General features: G+C 45.2%; 1 protein-coding gene across 2 annotated transcripts in view; it reads left to right on the top strand.

The window, feature by feature from the left end:
• The first annotated feature begins 351 nt into the window (after positions 1 to 351).
• SS18L1 (SS18L1 subunit of BAF chromatin remodeling complex) overlaps positions 352 to 14,227 on the top strand; it is a 32,073-nt gene continuing 18,197 nt past the window's right edge. The window contains exons 1-3 of one of the 2 annotated variants that reach the window (XM_060689598.2): positions 352 to 473; positions 651 to 838; positions 13,431 to 13,507. In XM_060689598.2, coding sequence (XP_060545581.2) covers positions 695 to 838; positions 13,431 to 13,507 — 221 coding nt within the window. In that variant the 5' untranslated portion in view covers positions 352 to 473; positions 651 to 694. Of the gene's footprint in view, positions 474 to 602; positions 839 to 13,430; positions 13,508 to 14,227 lie in introns of those variants that run through there. The other variant, XM_060689597.2, reaches the window with a different exon arrangement.

Raw genomic sequence — 14,227 nt, 5'->3', positions numbered from 1 at the left:
ATCGGGCTTCCTGGTACTCTAATAGCTTAGGCGAGGTAACGGGGCAAGTCAGCAGCCGGGGAAGCTGGCTGACGCTACGCAGATGACGTACGCGCGCGTCTTCCCCTTCCCCTGCCTTTCCACCTGCCGCTCCCACGCACTTGGCGTAGCGCTGCCCTTCTTTTCTCCCACCCACCCACCCTACTACGCAGTTGGCGCAGCGAGATGCTCTTATTGGCAAAATCAGGGGAAGAGATGCGATTCGCTCGCGACAGGAAAGCCGACAACAGGGATGCACCATGTGCAGGGCGAAGGGGAGGAGGGGAAGGTGGATTTGGAGAAAGGAGGAGGGGGGGAGAGGAGGAGGAGGAGGTGGAGGCAAAGCCGCTCAGGTGGCTCGGCCGCCGCTCTCCCTCTCTCTCTCTCCCTCTCCCTTCGCCCCAGCTCAGTCGGCTGCCTCTCCGCCTTTGCCTTGGCGTTGCAGAAGCGTCCAGGTAAAAAAAAAAAAAAAGGGGGGGGGGGAGGCTGCATTGGTGCAATGCCGCAGGCTGGTGGCGAGGCGCAGATTGTACCATTTCCTCGGGCTCCCCTCCTCATGCACTGCGGCGGAGGCTGCCCCCCCCCTCTTCTTTTTTCCTTTTTTTTTTTTTTTTTTTTTGCACGACAAATAGCGGCCAGATCATAACACGATTAGGACAACCCGGCAAAGCCCTGCATGCCTGACCCGTCTGGTCGGAAAAGGCAAGCGGACGCCGCCACCACCACCACCACCACCACCCCAAGCCCAACCATGTCGGTTGCCTTTGCTTCTGCACGCCCGAGAGGCAAAGGAGAGGTCACCCAGCAAACTATCCAGAAGGTAACGAGAAATAAAGCCGTATATATCTATCTATATCTATCTATATTTTAAAAAAAAAGAAAACGGGGGAGGGAGAAGGGAGAGGAAGGGGTGTTTTAATAGGGACCACCAGCCGTGGGTATCCCAGGGAGAGGGAGGGGGGAGGCGAGGGGCGTGCATCCAGCTTCCCCGATGCAGTTCAGCAGCCGGAGATGCATCATCTTCCTCATCTTCCTCCTCCTCCTCCGAGGCTCCAACGGGCGTTTGCAAAGGAAGCTGCAGCAGCTGCTGTAGCTGCAAAGACGGGGCCAAAGGCAGAGAGAACAAAGCCGAAGGGCTCCCGAGCTCGTGCAAAACCCTCTCGAAACCCACCCTTTTTTTAAAAATTATTATTATTTTTGGCAGCCCGGCTTGATTGTCCCCCACCCCCCTTTGCCGGTCTGAGAGGTTTTCCGCTAACGGGGCGCGTTTGCAGAGCCGGCGGGGCTCGAGCTCGGGCCGCGGCGTCGGACCCGGGGCGCGTCGCTTTTTGACAGCGCTCCAGGCTTGCGGGGCGGGAGACCGGGGGGGGGAGGGAAGGGGAGCGGGTTGGGTTGAGAAGCAGACCTCTCTCTCTCTCTCTCTCTCTCCCTCTCTCTCTCTCTCCCTCTCTTTCTCTCTCTCTCTCCCTCTCTTTCTCTCTCCCTCTCTTTCTCTCTCCCTCTCTCTCTCTCTCCCTCTCTTTCTCTCTCTCTCCCTCTCTTTCTCTCTCCCTCTCTCTCCCCCCTCTCTCTCCCCCCCTCTCTCTTTCTCTCTCTCTCTCTCCCTCCCCCCTCTCTTTCTCTCTCTCTCTCTCCCTCTCTTTCTCTCTCCCTCTCTCTCCCCCCCTCTCTCTTTCTCTCTCTCTCTCTCTCCCCCCTCTCTCTTTCTCTCTCTCTCTCTCTCTCTGCCCAACGCATCTTATTTTTCGGTGGGGGGGAGAGAAGGCTGGGGGATCAACGGTGTGTGCGTGTGTCTGTGTGTGGATTTCACGCGAAGAGCGGCGGTTGTCGGAATGGGTGGTTGGAGGGGAGGGAGGCTTTATTATTGTTGGCGGGTGGAAAACGCGTGCAGCGGTGGCGAGCACCCCGCCAGGTGTGGGGAAGAGTTGGCGGTAGATTCCCTTTCGGGTTGTCTTTTGAGGGGAATCGTCTTGTCTTCTCTTACTCTGTAAGGCTGCCCTCTTTCTTTCGTTCTTTTTATTCGTTCATTCATTCATTCATTCATTCATTCATTCATTCATTCATTCATTCCTGGCGGGAAATCCCTAAAGGCTGGTCTGGGAGGGAGAATGGACTGGGATAGGGTGGATGGGTGGGTACCCGCTTCTGGATGGGAATTGAATCCCCTCCTGATCGGAGTAAGGAAAGAACTAGGCACCTATTTTCTATTTTCCAAAGCCAGACAAGGAATAATAGATGGAAACTGAACAAGAAGAGATTCAACCTAGAAATAAGGAGAAATTTTCTGACAGTGTGAACCATCAATCAATGGAACAGAAGTTGCCTTTGGAAGTTGTGGCAGCTTCATCGCTTGGAAGCTTTCAAGAAGAGACTGGACTGCCATCTGTCAGAAATGGTGTAGAGTTTCCTGCTTGGGTAGGGGGTTGGACTAGATGACCTACAAGGTCCCTTCCAACTCTGTTAATCTGCAAAAAAAATTAAAAGGCAGGTGCTTTTTCCCTGGGCGAGTTTGGGACAGCATAGCAAGGTCCCTCCAGTCCAGATGTTATCCAGCCTTGTTTCCCAAGGAAAGAGCTAGTCCTTACTCAAAGCTACTGGCCAGGCTGGATCTGCTTGAGGCTTAAACAATACCCAGGATTTTCAATGCCCGCCCTCCAGCAGGCCTGCCACCTACCTCCCCAGGAACAACGATGGTCCATTGGGCTCTCTTCGGATGTGCCGAGAGAATACATCTCCCAGGATCCTCGGCCACGATGACGACGACCTGAGAAGGTGTTTTCGGAATCTTGCAAGAAAAGCCTTGACATTGTTTTTTATCTTGGTGTTTGACCACGAGGTGGATGAAGATGAGAAAGAGGATGGAGCATCAGGTGGAGGAACGTGAGGAAGAGGATGGAGCAGCAGGTTGGAAGGGACTTTGAAAGTCTTCTGGTCCAAAACCCGTGCTGTCACAGACAAATCAGTCAGGGACCAATCTGTTTTCCTGTGCTGCAAAATGTTTTAACAGATTAACAGACGAGTTGGAAGAGACCTTGTAGGTCATTTAGTCCAACCCCCCGCCACCCAAGCAGGAGACCCTGCACCATTTCTGACAGATGGCAGTCCAGTCTCTTCTTGAAAGCTTCCAGGGATGAAACTCCCACAACTTCCGAAGGCAACTTCTGTTCCATTGGTTGATGGTTCTCATTGTCAGAAAATTTCTCCTTATTTCCAGGTTGAATCTCTCCTTGTTCAATTTCCATCCATTATTCCTTGTTTGGCCTTCAGGTGCTTTGGAAAATAGCTTGATCCCTTTTTCTCTATGGCAGCCCCTCAACTATAGGAAGACTGCTATCATGTCTCCCCTGGTCCTTCTCTTCACTCGACTAGCCATGCCCAGTTCCTGCAACCGTTCATTGTATGTTTTATTTTATTTATTTATTTATTTATTTATTTTATTTTATTTTATTTTATTTTATTTTATTATTTGTTTGTTTGTTTGTTTGTTTGTTTTTATATGCTGCCCTTCTCCGGAGACTCAGGGCGGCTTACAATGCGTTAAGCAATAGCCTTCATACTTTTGTGTATTTTATACAAAGTCAGCTTATTGCCCCCACAAACTGGGTCCTCATTTTACCCACCTTAGAAAGGATGGAAGGCTGAGTCGACTTTGAGCCTGGTGAGAATTGAACTCGCAGTAATTGCAGGCAGCTGGATGTTAAATGCTGCCTTAGTAGGAGGCATTAGCCTCCTACGCCACTCAGGCCCCTAATCATCTTGGTTGCTCTTCTCTGCACTCTTTCTAGAGTCTCACATACTTGTCAGACTTACTAAAGCTTGTACTCCTAAATAGAAATGATCCTTGGCTCCATTTGTTGAGAAAGGTACAATTTTATTTATTAGAAGTCAAGTGTATTGCAGTAATGCATAGCCAGAACTGAAAATCACGCACCTAAGTTCAACTTTTCCCTCCCTTAATTGCCTCCCATCGCTGACACCTCCACCTTATCCAATCTGGTTGAAGCAAGATGTTTACAGAAGGTCATTCCATGTGTATGCAGCTGTTTTTTTTTTTTCCTCCCAGCCGGGTGACCTTGAAGCAGTGTCTCAGGAAGGTACAGCAATTAAAACTTTCGCTTTCCCCCCTCAAGTTTTTCTCCTTCCCATCCACTCTCCCCCGAGTCCATGAAAGACTGTGAACACATGGTAACGATTAACGAAGCCCTATCAAACGTGAGATGGCAGCTGACAGCATTTAAAAGAAAAATCATCCCAGATCTAATTCTTACTGTTATCGGCTGGAATCAGTCTTGTGCAGGATGAAGTCATCTTTATTGAAGATTACTGACTGTAATCTACTATGCTGGTCTAATCTAGTTGGATTATAGATTTTGTCTTTAGTTTCCTAGTTCACAGGAAAAGGATTGACTGGCCAAAGTCATCCATCCAGTCTCTGCGCCTCCGGTTGGATTAGGGGTGTCCTGATTCACCACCTCAAATGTTACACCTCAATAGCATTCTTGTTTATAGGTAGTCCTTGACTTACGACCGCAAAATTTCTGTCGCTCAGTGAGACAGTTGTCAACTGAGTTTTGACCCATTTTACAACCTTTCTTGCCATGGTCATTAAGTGAATCACGGCAGTTGTTAAGTTAGTAACACGATTGTTAAGTGAATCTGATTTCCCCATTGACTCTGCTTGTCAGAGAGTGGAGGGGGGGCGTGGCCGGCATCAGGCGATACGGTGTGGATTCTGGGTCTCCAGGAGAACACCGATATCCTAGCCGATTTTGGGGATCCCCAGGGATCATAGCTGTCTTGTGGAGACAGCGAAGAAAGAAGACACTGGCTGGCATGGATAGGGAATGAGCAAGTGCCGGCGTTAGTCTTCGACTCGTCGGCGAAGGAAGGCAGCCATTAAGGAGCTGTCACAAGCCAGAACGGTCACGATCTGAAAGAGGAAATGCAATAAGTGGAAATTGAACGGAGTATTGTCACCGGCTGAGTAATGGGCCAATTCACAAGTAAAAGGCAACCGTCATAAATATGAACCAGTTGCCAAGCCTCCGGATTTTGATTACATAGGGATTGCTGTAATGGTCGTAAGTGTGAGAAATGGCCATAAGTCACTTTTTTCAGTGCCACTTTGAACAGTCACTAAATGAATGCTTGTAAGTGGAAAACTACATGTATATTTTTGTTCTAATGACCTAACATCCTTTATTTCTTCTGTAGTGATTAAGGCACCAGACTGGAAACTATTTATTTTATTTTTTATTTATTTATGTTTGTCAAGAACGTATTTGGTAATAAGTATAAGCATGGATTGCATACATAAAATAGATACAAATAAAAGGGAACATTAGGACAGGGACGGTAGGCACGCTGGTGCGCTTATGCACACCCCTTACTGAGTTTGGAGCGGTTTACCTTGAGTTTGTATCTATTATTTGCTCGTGTATTGTTGTGGTTGAAGCTGAAGTAGTCATTGACAGGTAGGACATTGTAGCAGATGATTTTATGAGCTACGTTTAGGTCATACCGAAGGCAGCGTAGTTCTAAGTTTTCTAAGCCGAGAATTTCAAGTCTGGTGGCATAAGGTATTTAGTTGCGAGCAGAGGAGTGGAGAACTCTTCTTGTGAAATATTTCTGGACACGTTCAATTGTATTAATGTCCGATATGCAGTGCTGGTTCCAGACAGATGAGCTGTATTCGAGAATTGGTCTAGCAAATGTTTTGTATACTCTGGTTAGTAGTGTGATATTACCGGAGAAGAAGCTACGCAAGATTAGGTTTACAACTCTTAATGCCTTTTTGGCGATGTTGTTACAGTGGGCTTTGGAGTTCCACTTCTATTTTAGGCACAAAGCTAGCTGGGTAATCTTGGGCCAGTCCTTCTCTCTCATCCCTTGTTGTTGTTAGTTGCAAAGTCGTGTCTGACCCATCGCGACCCCATGGACAATGTTCCTCCAGGTCTTCCTGTCTTCTACCATCCTCTGGAGTCCATTTAACCTCATGCCGACTGCTTCAGTGACTCCATCCAGCCACCTCGTTCTCTCTCGTCCCATTCTTCTTTTGCCCTCAATCTTTCCCAGCATTAGGCTCTTCTCCAGTGAGTCCTTTCTTCTCATTAGTTGGACAAAATATTTGAATTTCATCTTCAGGATCTGGCCTTCTAAAGAGCAGTCAGGGTTGATCTCCTCTAGGACTGACCGGTTTGATCGCCTTGCAGTCCAAGGGACTCGCAGGAGTCTTCTCCAGCACCATAGTCTCAGGAAGGAGGTAATTGAAAACCACCTCCAAAATCTTGCCAAAAAGGGTGTAGAAGCTTGTCCAGGCAGTCACCAGGAATCAACCCTGATTTGAAGGCACGCACACGTATCAAAAGATAAGCAATTACTTCTTTGGCATCAAGTCGTTTTGCTCTGCTTCGTTGAAACAATGGTTAAACAATACTCTTCTGTGCGTTGGAGAATTGTGATTCGAGAAAACAAACTTGTCACAAAATCTGCCAGTTGTGTTTAGAATGGCCCACATTTTAAAGGAAAACATGCAGGGACCCCAGATTGATTTAATGAAATGAACAGGACACGATTGGGGTGTGCCACCCTTTGTTCCCCGTCCCCTCCAGAAAAAAATTCCTCCTCCATGCTCTCTGCAGCTTACCCCGCTCCCCGACCAAAAAAAGAGACATGGCTTAATTTGGGCACGAACTGCTTCAGCCAAAACAGCTAATACAATCCTTGGTTGTATATACAGAGACATAGAATCAAGATCACGTGAAGTATGAATACCGCTTTATAAAACCTTAGTAAGAGCACACTTGGAATACTGCTTCCAGTTTTGGTCACCACATTACAAAAAAGATGCGGAGACTTTGGAAAAAGTGCAAAGAAAAGCAACTAAGAGCATGATTAAAGGCCTGGAGACTAAAACATATGAAGAACGGTTGTAGTAACTGGGTATGGCTAGTCTAGAGAAAAGAAGGACTAGGGGGAGACATGATAGCAGTATTCCAATATTTGAGGGGCTGCCAAAAAGGGGGTCAGCCTGTTCTCCAAAGCACCAGGAGGCAGGACGAGAAGCAATGGATGGAAACTAATCAAGAAGAGAAGCAACCTGGAATTAAGGAGAAACTTCCTAACAGTGAGGACGATTAACCAGTGGGACAGCTTGCCTCCAGAAGCCGCGGGTGCTTCATCACTGGAAGTTTTTAAGAAGAGACTGGACAGCCACTTGTCTGAAATGCTACAGGGGTCTCCTGCTTGAGCAGGGGGCTGGACTAGAAGACCTCCATGGTTCCTGCTAGCTCTATTCTGATTGAAAGCCACACGGACATTCATCCCCAGAATTACAAAAAAAGGCCCATGCTTCATTTTCTAGGTATCCTTAGCCACATTTTGTTAGCCAAAGTGAGCAGATCCATTGCAATGGATATACTATAGGTAGTTCTCAACTTACGACGGGTCACTTAGCGACCGTTCAAAATTATGACCATTCAGACCTACAAACGGGTTTTTCCGAACCGGATTTGAAGCGCCAATGGCCACCCTACCCTTAAATCATGATTACACTGATGCTTGGCAACCAGGCTTCATTTTACGGCTGTTTGCAGCACCCCACAGTCATGTAGCTGTGTTCTATTATGCGTTTGCAGAAAACCAGCACATACAATCTAGTTTTCAGCAAAACCAGCCCTCTAACCAGCCATTGGTTCTCTTAACGACTGTGGTGTTCGCTTTATAACTGTCTTGTTCACTGAACCAGCACTGCAAATAAGCTGATAAAATCATGTGGGTGACCCAATGTATGTTTATCACGACAACTGTGATGGGCAGGCTCCATTCTAATTGTAAGTCTGTTGTGGCCCGTCAGCGGCCTGTGCGGATTGTAGCTGACTCTGACAGCGAGGAGGCTGGTGTGGTGTTGCGCCAGCAGCCTGTGTAGCTGGCACTCGAGTCAGACAATGAGGAGGCTGGAGAAGATGTGGTGCCAGAGGCAGGGATTCAGTCAGGGCCTTCAGAACCTCCAGAAGCTCCTTTAAGTGAAGAGACGAAGAGGAGGAGCCTCTTCTTGATGCACGGGCGCGCAGAGTGGCCAAAAGGCAGGAGTGGCTCCTCAGGAGGAGGTCTCCTCGAGAGTAAGGCTTGGGGCTAATTGGCCACTCCCTTAAGCCTATTTAAGGAGGAACACCAACGGAAGCAATTTGTAGGGAACAACTTTAGTTCATTCTCCTTCGCGTCTGGATTCTCTGCAAATTGCTTCTGGGCTTTCTGCCAACCTTAGTAAGATTGTGATTACTTTATCTTTGGTTTCTTGTAGGCTGTTAAGAAAGTTTATTAACAGCCTTTGTTTTGAAAAAGACTCAGTTATTTTAGTAAATTAAGTTTTGTACAAACTTTGTGTGTGCTGTATTCTTTGGGGTCCGTAACTAGGGCAGAACAAAGTCTCTCTGAACAGGTAATCCTCAATGTATGGCCGCAGGGAAACCCAAAATTTCCATTGCCAAGCAGGGCAGTTATTAAGTGCATCACTCCCCATTTTACAACCTTTTTAAGCAGTTGTTAAGTGAATCATGTGGTTGTTAAGCGAATCTGGCTTCCTCCATTGATTTTGCTTGTTGAAAGTTGGCTGGGAAGGTTACAAGTGGTGTGATCACATGATCCTGGGATGGTGTATCTGTCATAAATGTATCCCAGTGGCCAAGCACTTGAATTTTGATCACATGACCATGGGGATGTAACGGTCATAAGTGTGAAAACCAGTCATAAGTCACTTTTTCAGTGCTGTTGTAACTTTGAACGGTCACTAAAAGGATATCTGTACACTAAGGATGCAGTGGCTCAGTGGCTAAGACGCTGAGCTTGTCGATCGAAAGGTCCGCAGTTCAGCAGTTCGAATCCCTAGCGCCGCGTAGCGGGGTGAGCTCCCGTTACTTGTCCCAGCTTCTGCCAACCTAGCAGTTCGAAAGCACGTAAAAAATTCAAGTAGAAAAATAGGGACCACCTTTGGTGGGAAGGTAACAGCGTTCCGTGTGCCTTTGGCGTTGAGTCATGTCGGCCACATAACCACGGAGACGTCTTTGGACAACGCTGGCTCTTCGGCTTTGAAACGGAGATGAGCACCACCCCCTAGAGTCAGAAACGACTAGCACATATGTGCGAGGGGAACCTTTGTCTTTACCTTTACACTAAGGACTATTGTTAATAAGGTCAGAATCTATCCCAGACACGGAGGAGAAGTTATGGCAATCTCATTGAAGTCATCAAGGCAATGCTTTTATTTTTATTTTTTTCTGAAATAATTCCCAAATGAAGGCAAATATACGTGTCCCAGGATAATGTTGCAGGATTCAATCTGGGTCGGTCACCGGGACCAAAGGTTTAGTCTTTCGAGCTTTCAGACTCATGCTGTAGCCCATCTTCAGGGAACTTCTCTCTACCAGAACGTGTGCTTTGGGAAGCTCCCTGAGGATGGGCTCCAGCACAAGTCCAAAAGCTCAGAAGACTAAGCTGCTAGTCCTGGTCACTGACCCAGATTGGATCCTGTAACAAATAACTCCATGGACATCTATGGAGATTTTCCATCCACCAGGTCATAGTTTGCTCAAAAAAAAAAAAATCAAAGGTGCTTTTTTCAAAAGGCAATTGGACTTCGTTTTTCCCTTGAAAACGTTTCACTTCTCATCCAAGAAGCTTCTTCAAGTTCTGACAGTGTTGACAGAACTGAAGACTCTTCTTGGATGAGAAGCGAAACGTCTTCAAGGAAAAAACAAAAAAAGCATCTTTGGAACAACTCCATTGACTGCTACAGAAAAGGAAGCGTAGCTCTTAAGGATGACATCAAAGTGGCAAATTGCCCAATTACTACCATGCCTTGTTTGGGTTTATACATAAAAAGCCATGTTTGCACACACTCTAGTCTGTTTGATTAACTCAGCTGTGATTTATGGAACTAACACATTTTTTTCTTGCTCTCCAGTGACCTCCACCACCACAGCTGGAGCTTAACATGCTAACCTAAAATGCTGAAATCTTTAGCTTGTTATTCAGTGTGTCCTGTGAATACAGCCATTTATCAAGCTAGGCTAGGAAAATGGCCTTGAATTTTTACAAGACTCACGGTTGCTTTTTTCAACATTTTTTCCCTGCATTTTATTCATATTTAAATGTGAATACAATTTATGTATTGTATTCTCTTACAATTTATGGATGTGTTTTACATGTATTTTGCTTTGAGACTGGATTCACACATTACGTAGAATCTTAGCTTGTTTTAATATGCTTAACACAAGTCTGATTTCCTGTAATAAGATAAAAGGTAAAGATTCCCCTCGCACATGCGTGCTAGTCGTTCCCGACCCTAGGGGGCAGTGCTCATCTCTGTTTCAAAGCCTAAGAGCCAGCGCTGTCTGAAGCCGTCTCCATGGTCATGTGGCCGGCATGACTCAATGCCAAAGGCGCACGGAATGCTGTTACCTTCCCACCAAAGGTGGCCCCTATTTTTCTACTTGCATTTTTTACGTGCTTTCTAACTGCTGGGTTGGCAGAACTTGGGACAAGTAACGGGAGCTCACCCTGTTATGTGGCACTAGGGATTCGAACCGCTGAACTGCCGACCTTTCGATCGGCAAGCTCAGCATCTTAGCCACTGAGCCACCGCGTCTCTTGATTTCCTGTAATATATCCATCCCAAATCAAACAAAGAATATTAAGGCCACAAGTGAATCTAATGATTGGTTTTGACTCTGGTTTAATCAGATGTGTGAACTCACCCATTGTGAATTGTGAACCATGGTTTGATGAAGTGCATAAATCACCCAATCTGAGATGTTACCATGCTTTTAGCCATAGTTTCATAAATAAGTAACAGGTAGTCCTCAATTTATGTCTTAGCTTAATGCTGAGCAACCATTCAAAGTAATGACGGACGTATCTGGGGGTACTTACAACCCATAGACAAAATTCCAATGGCTGGAGCCCCTCCCCCTGAGGTCATGTGACCACATTCCATGTGCATGCCAACAAAGCCACATCTGCAGATGTTTGCAGAGTCTCGTGGTAATATGATCATGTTTTATGACCGTTTTGCCAAAAAATTGCATTTACTTCCAGTTTTTAGAAAAACCGCAGCCACAGCAAACAGAATAACAGAGTTGGAAGGGACCTTGGAGGTCTTCTAGTCCAACCCACTGCTCAGGCAGGAAACCCTATATACCATTTCAGACAAATGGTTATCCAACGTCTTCTTAAAAGCCTCCAGTATTGGAGAATTCACAACTTCTGGAGGCGAGTCGTTCTACTGATTAATTGTTCTTGCTGTCAGGAAATTTCTCCTTAGTTCTAGGTTGCTCCTCTCCTTGATTACTTTTTGGATTTTTTTTAACCACCACAGATTCACTTAACAACCACTGCAAAAAAAAAAAAAACAAGTCGTGAAATTGAGTCGTTAATGTTGGTGACCTCATTTACAACTGTCGTGATTTACAACTGTGATGATCAGGCTCCGTTATGGTCATAACTCAAAGACTTACCTGTACAGGACGCATCAAACCATAAACCAGAAGACAATTATTTTTTTTTAATTTGATTTATATGCCGCCCTTCACCGAAGACTCAGGGCGGCTTACAATGCGTTAAGCAATAGCCTTCATACTTTTGTATATTTATACAAAGTCAGCTTATTGCCCCCACAATCTGGGTCCTCATTTTACCTACCTTAGAAAGGATGGAAGGCTGAGTCAACCTTGAGCCTGGTGAGATTTGAACTTGCAGTAATTGCAGGCAGCAGATGTAAGTGGATGTTAATAACAATGCTTTAGTCTGCTGAGCCACCAGAGCTCCTACAATCTTCAATGTCTACATTCAAGCAAAAGCAGCAAACGATGATATGGCTGCTTTCATGGGCGAATCTGTTCAATACCGTCAGCCGTGTCCAAAGCAAGGGGATGCCAAAAGTCAACATGGCAGCTGCAACCATCTGAAGCTCTACCTCTTCTTGACATACATCACGATGCAAATAAAAAGAAGTGGGATTTTGATCCTATGATCTCTTTGGCACCTGCCCTGCAGACACCAAGCTTTGCATTTTGCAAACAAATTACAGGAGCCATATGGAAAGTGGAGAAGATGTATAAACATGATTTGCCTATACATTTGAAGGCTACAATTTAAAATGAACTCCTAGGCTTAACGTGAACAACTTCTGCTGAAAAGACTTCATCCTGCAGGACCCGGAAAAGATTATCACCTTACAAGCCCTTTATTGACCAATAACAATGAGAATGCATAAAACCAGCTGGTGACTTTGGTCCAGTTCCTCTTTCTAGCTCTTTTCAAAAACGTTTTTCAAAATTTACAAGTTTTATTAGTTTATTATCACAAGTGGGTTTTGGATTATCTTACTACCGGTTCGCCCACCCTTGCTTCATGCGTGCGTGCGCCTGGTTTGTGCATGCGCCTCCCTTCTGTGCATGCGCTTGGCCTTCTGTGCATGTGCCTGGCCTCAAAAACGTGCCTAAATAGGATGGCATAAAGCCGGGGCAGGTGGGCAGGGCCACCTGCGATTTCCGCTACCGGTTCAGGCAAACCGGTCCGGACCAACTGAATACTACCTCTGTTTATAATATAAAATACAAAAGCAAATAGTAAGAAAAATAAGGGAGGGGAAGGAGAAAGGAGAAGAGGAGAAAAGAAGGGAAAAAAAGAAAAAAAGGCATTGACTTCCAAAGCTCTTTTGTGCAGAAGAATAAGACAATAACATTAAACCTCAACTTTTTACTTTTACATAATAGTATAAACTAGCCATTTCTATAACAACAAATCTATCTAATCAGTAAAACCCAAAATCAAAGGTGTTTTTTTTTTCTACCTCAAGCACAAAGTCCAGAAGTGGTTTCCCAGTAGAAACAAAAGTATTTACTGGTATGGTTTTTTCCCTTTATCAAAGCACTCAATTTACCTATTTCTGCTATGGTAACTTCATCAATTTTTGCAGCCATTTGTCCATTGTGAGGATTGAAGTGCCCTTCCATTTTTTGTGCACAGAGTGTTTTTGCTGTTGTCAACCTATATAACATCAAAGTTCCATTTTTTTCCCACAAGTCTTTTTCCCGTTCCTCCTTCTAGCTCAACCCATCCCACTGGGTTGAAAACTGGTGCTGGTGAAAACAGGTGGGAATGTTTGATATAAAAATATAGGCAAGATAAATCAAATTTAAAAATTAAAATTAATTTAGATGATGGTGAAACATTTCATTCCCGTTCATACAAATATTATTCCACTGCTTTTGCTAATTGCTTATAGTTGCTAATAGTACTTAATGCATAAAGACGGTGCAAGGTGTATCAAAAGTTTAGCAGGATCAAAGGAGGTTTCTCAGCTATGTTTCAATCAGTAATGGCCGGATCTCTTTTGTTGTTTTTAAATCCAGATGTTGGATGAAAATCACCATCTGATACAGTGCATCATGGACTATCAGAGCAAGGGCAAAACAGCAGAATGTACTCAGTGAGTATGGATTTATAAGGTTGATGCTAAAATAATAGGATGAGTTTGTCATTTCCTGGCCAACTGTCAGCTGATGAAAAGAATAATTTTATTATTGTTAACATGGAGAACATCTACAATTTCTTTGTCTTTAGCAGGATCTTCACATTGTTCTAAATAGTGGGAGTCGAGGGGTCAAAAAAGTCAAGATGGCTGCAATCACATTTCCCATGCCCTGTTTCTTGTATATACTATGGCAGTTATCTTGATTTATTTTACTCTCCTCCATAGACTCCCCTGCCTCTAATGAAGAGGTCTCCAAACTTGACAAATTGAACTTCAACTCCCAGAATTCCTCAGACAGCTGTGGGAATTCTGGGGAATTCCTGAGCTAGCCTGCTGGCTGAGGAATTCTGGGAGTTGAGGTCCACAAGTCTTAAATTGGCCAAGTCTGGAGACCCCCTACTCTTTAAAGCATTCGTCTGTAGAGGTGATTGTTTTCAGCCACGCCTCATTATTTGGTCTGACATTTGTTTTACATTTGTGCTACACCTATGAATGAAATTTGGGGTCACCCAACACGTTAACAGGTTAAAACCACCCAACGGGTTAAAAAGCAACGGCTGGTCTCTCAACCGAAGCTGAACCCCAAATTGCCAAACCCATTTGAGCTTAGTCGTTATGTAACTTCCATTTGGGTTCAGCAGACAACAAAGCACAGTGTAATGCAGAGGTCTTCAA

Source organism: Pantherophis guttatus, chromosome 3 (genome assembly GCF_059756535.1).
Source record: "Pantherophis guttatus breed Tessera chromosome 3, ASM5975653v1, whole genome shotgun sequence".
NCBI lineage: Eukaryota > Metazoa > Chordata > Lepidosauria > Squamata > Colubridae > Pantherophis > Pantherophis guttatus.
The sequence above is the reverse complement of the archived record's forward strand: the minus strand, read 5'-3'. Positions and strand labels throughout refer to the sequence as shown.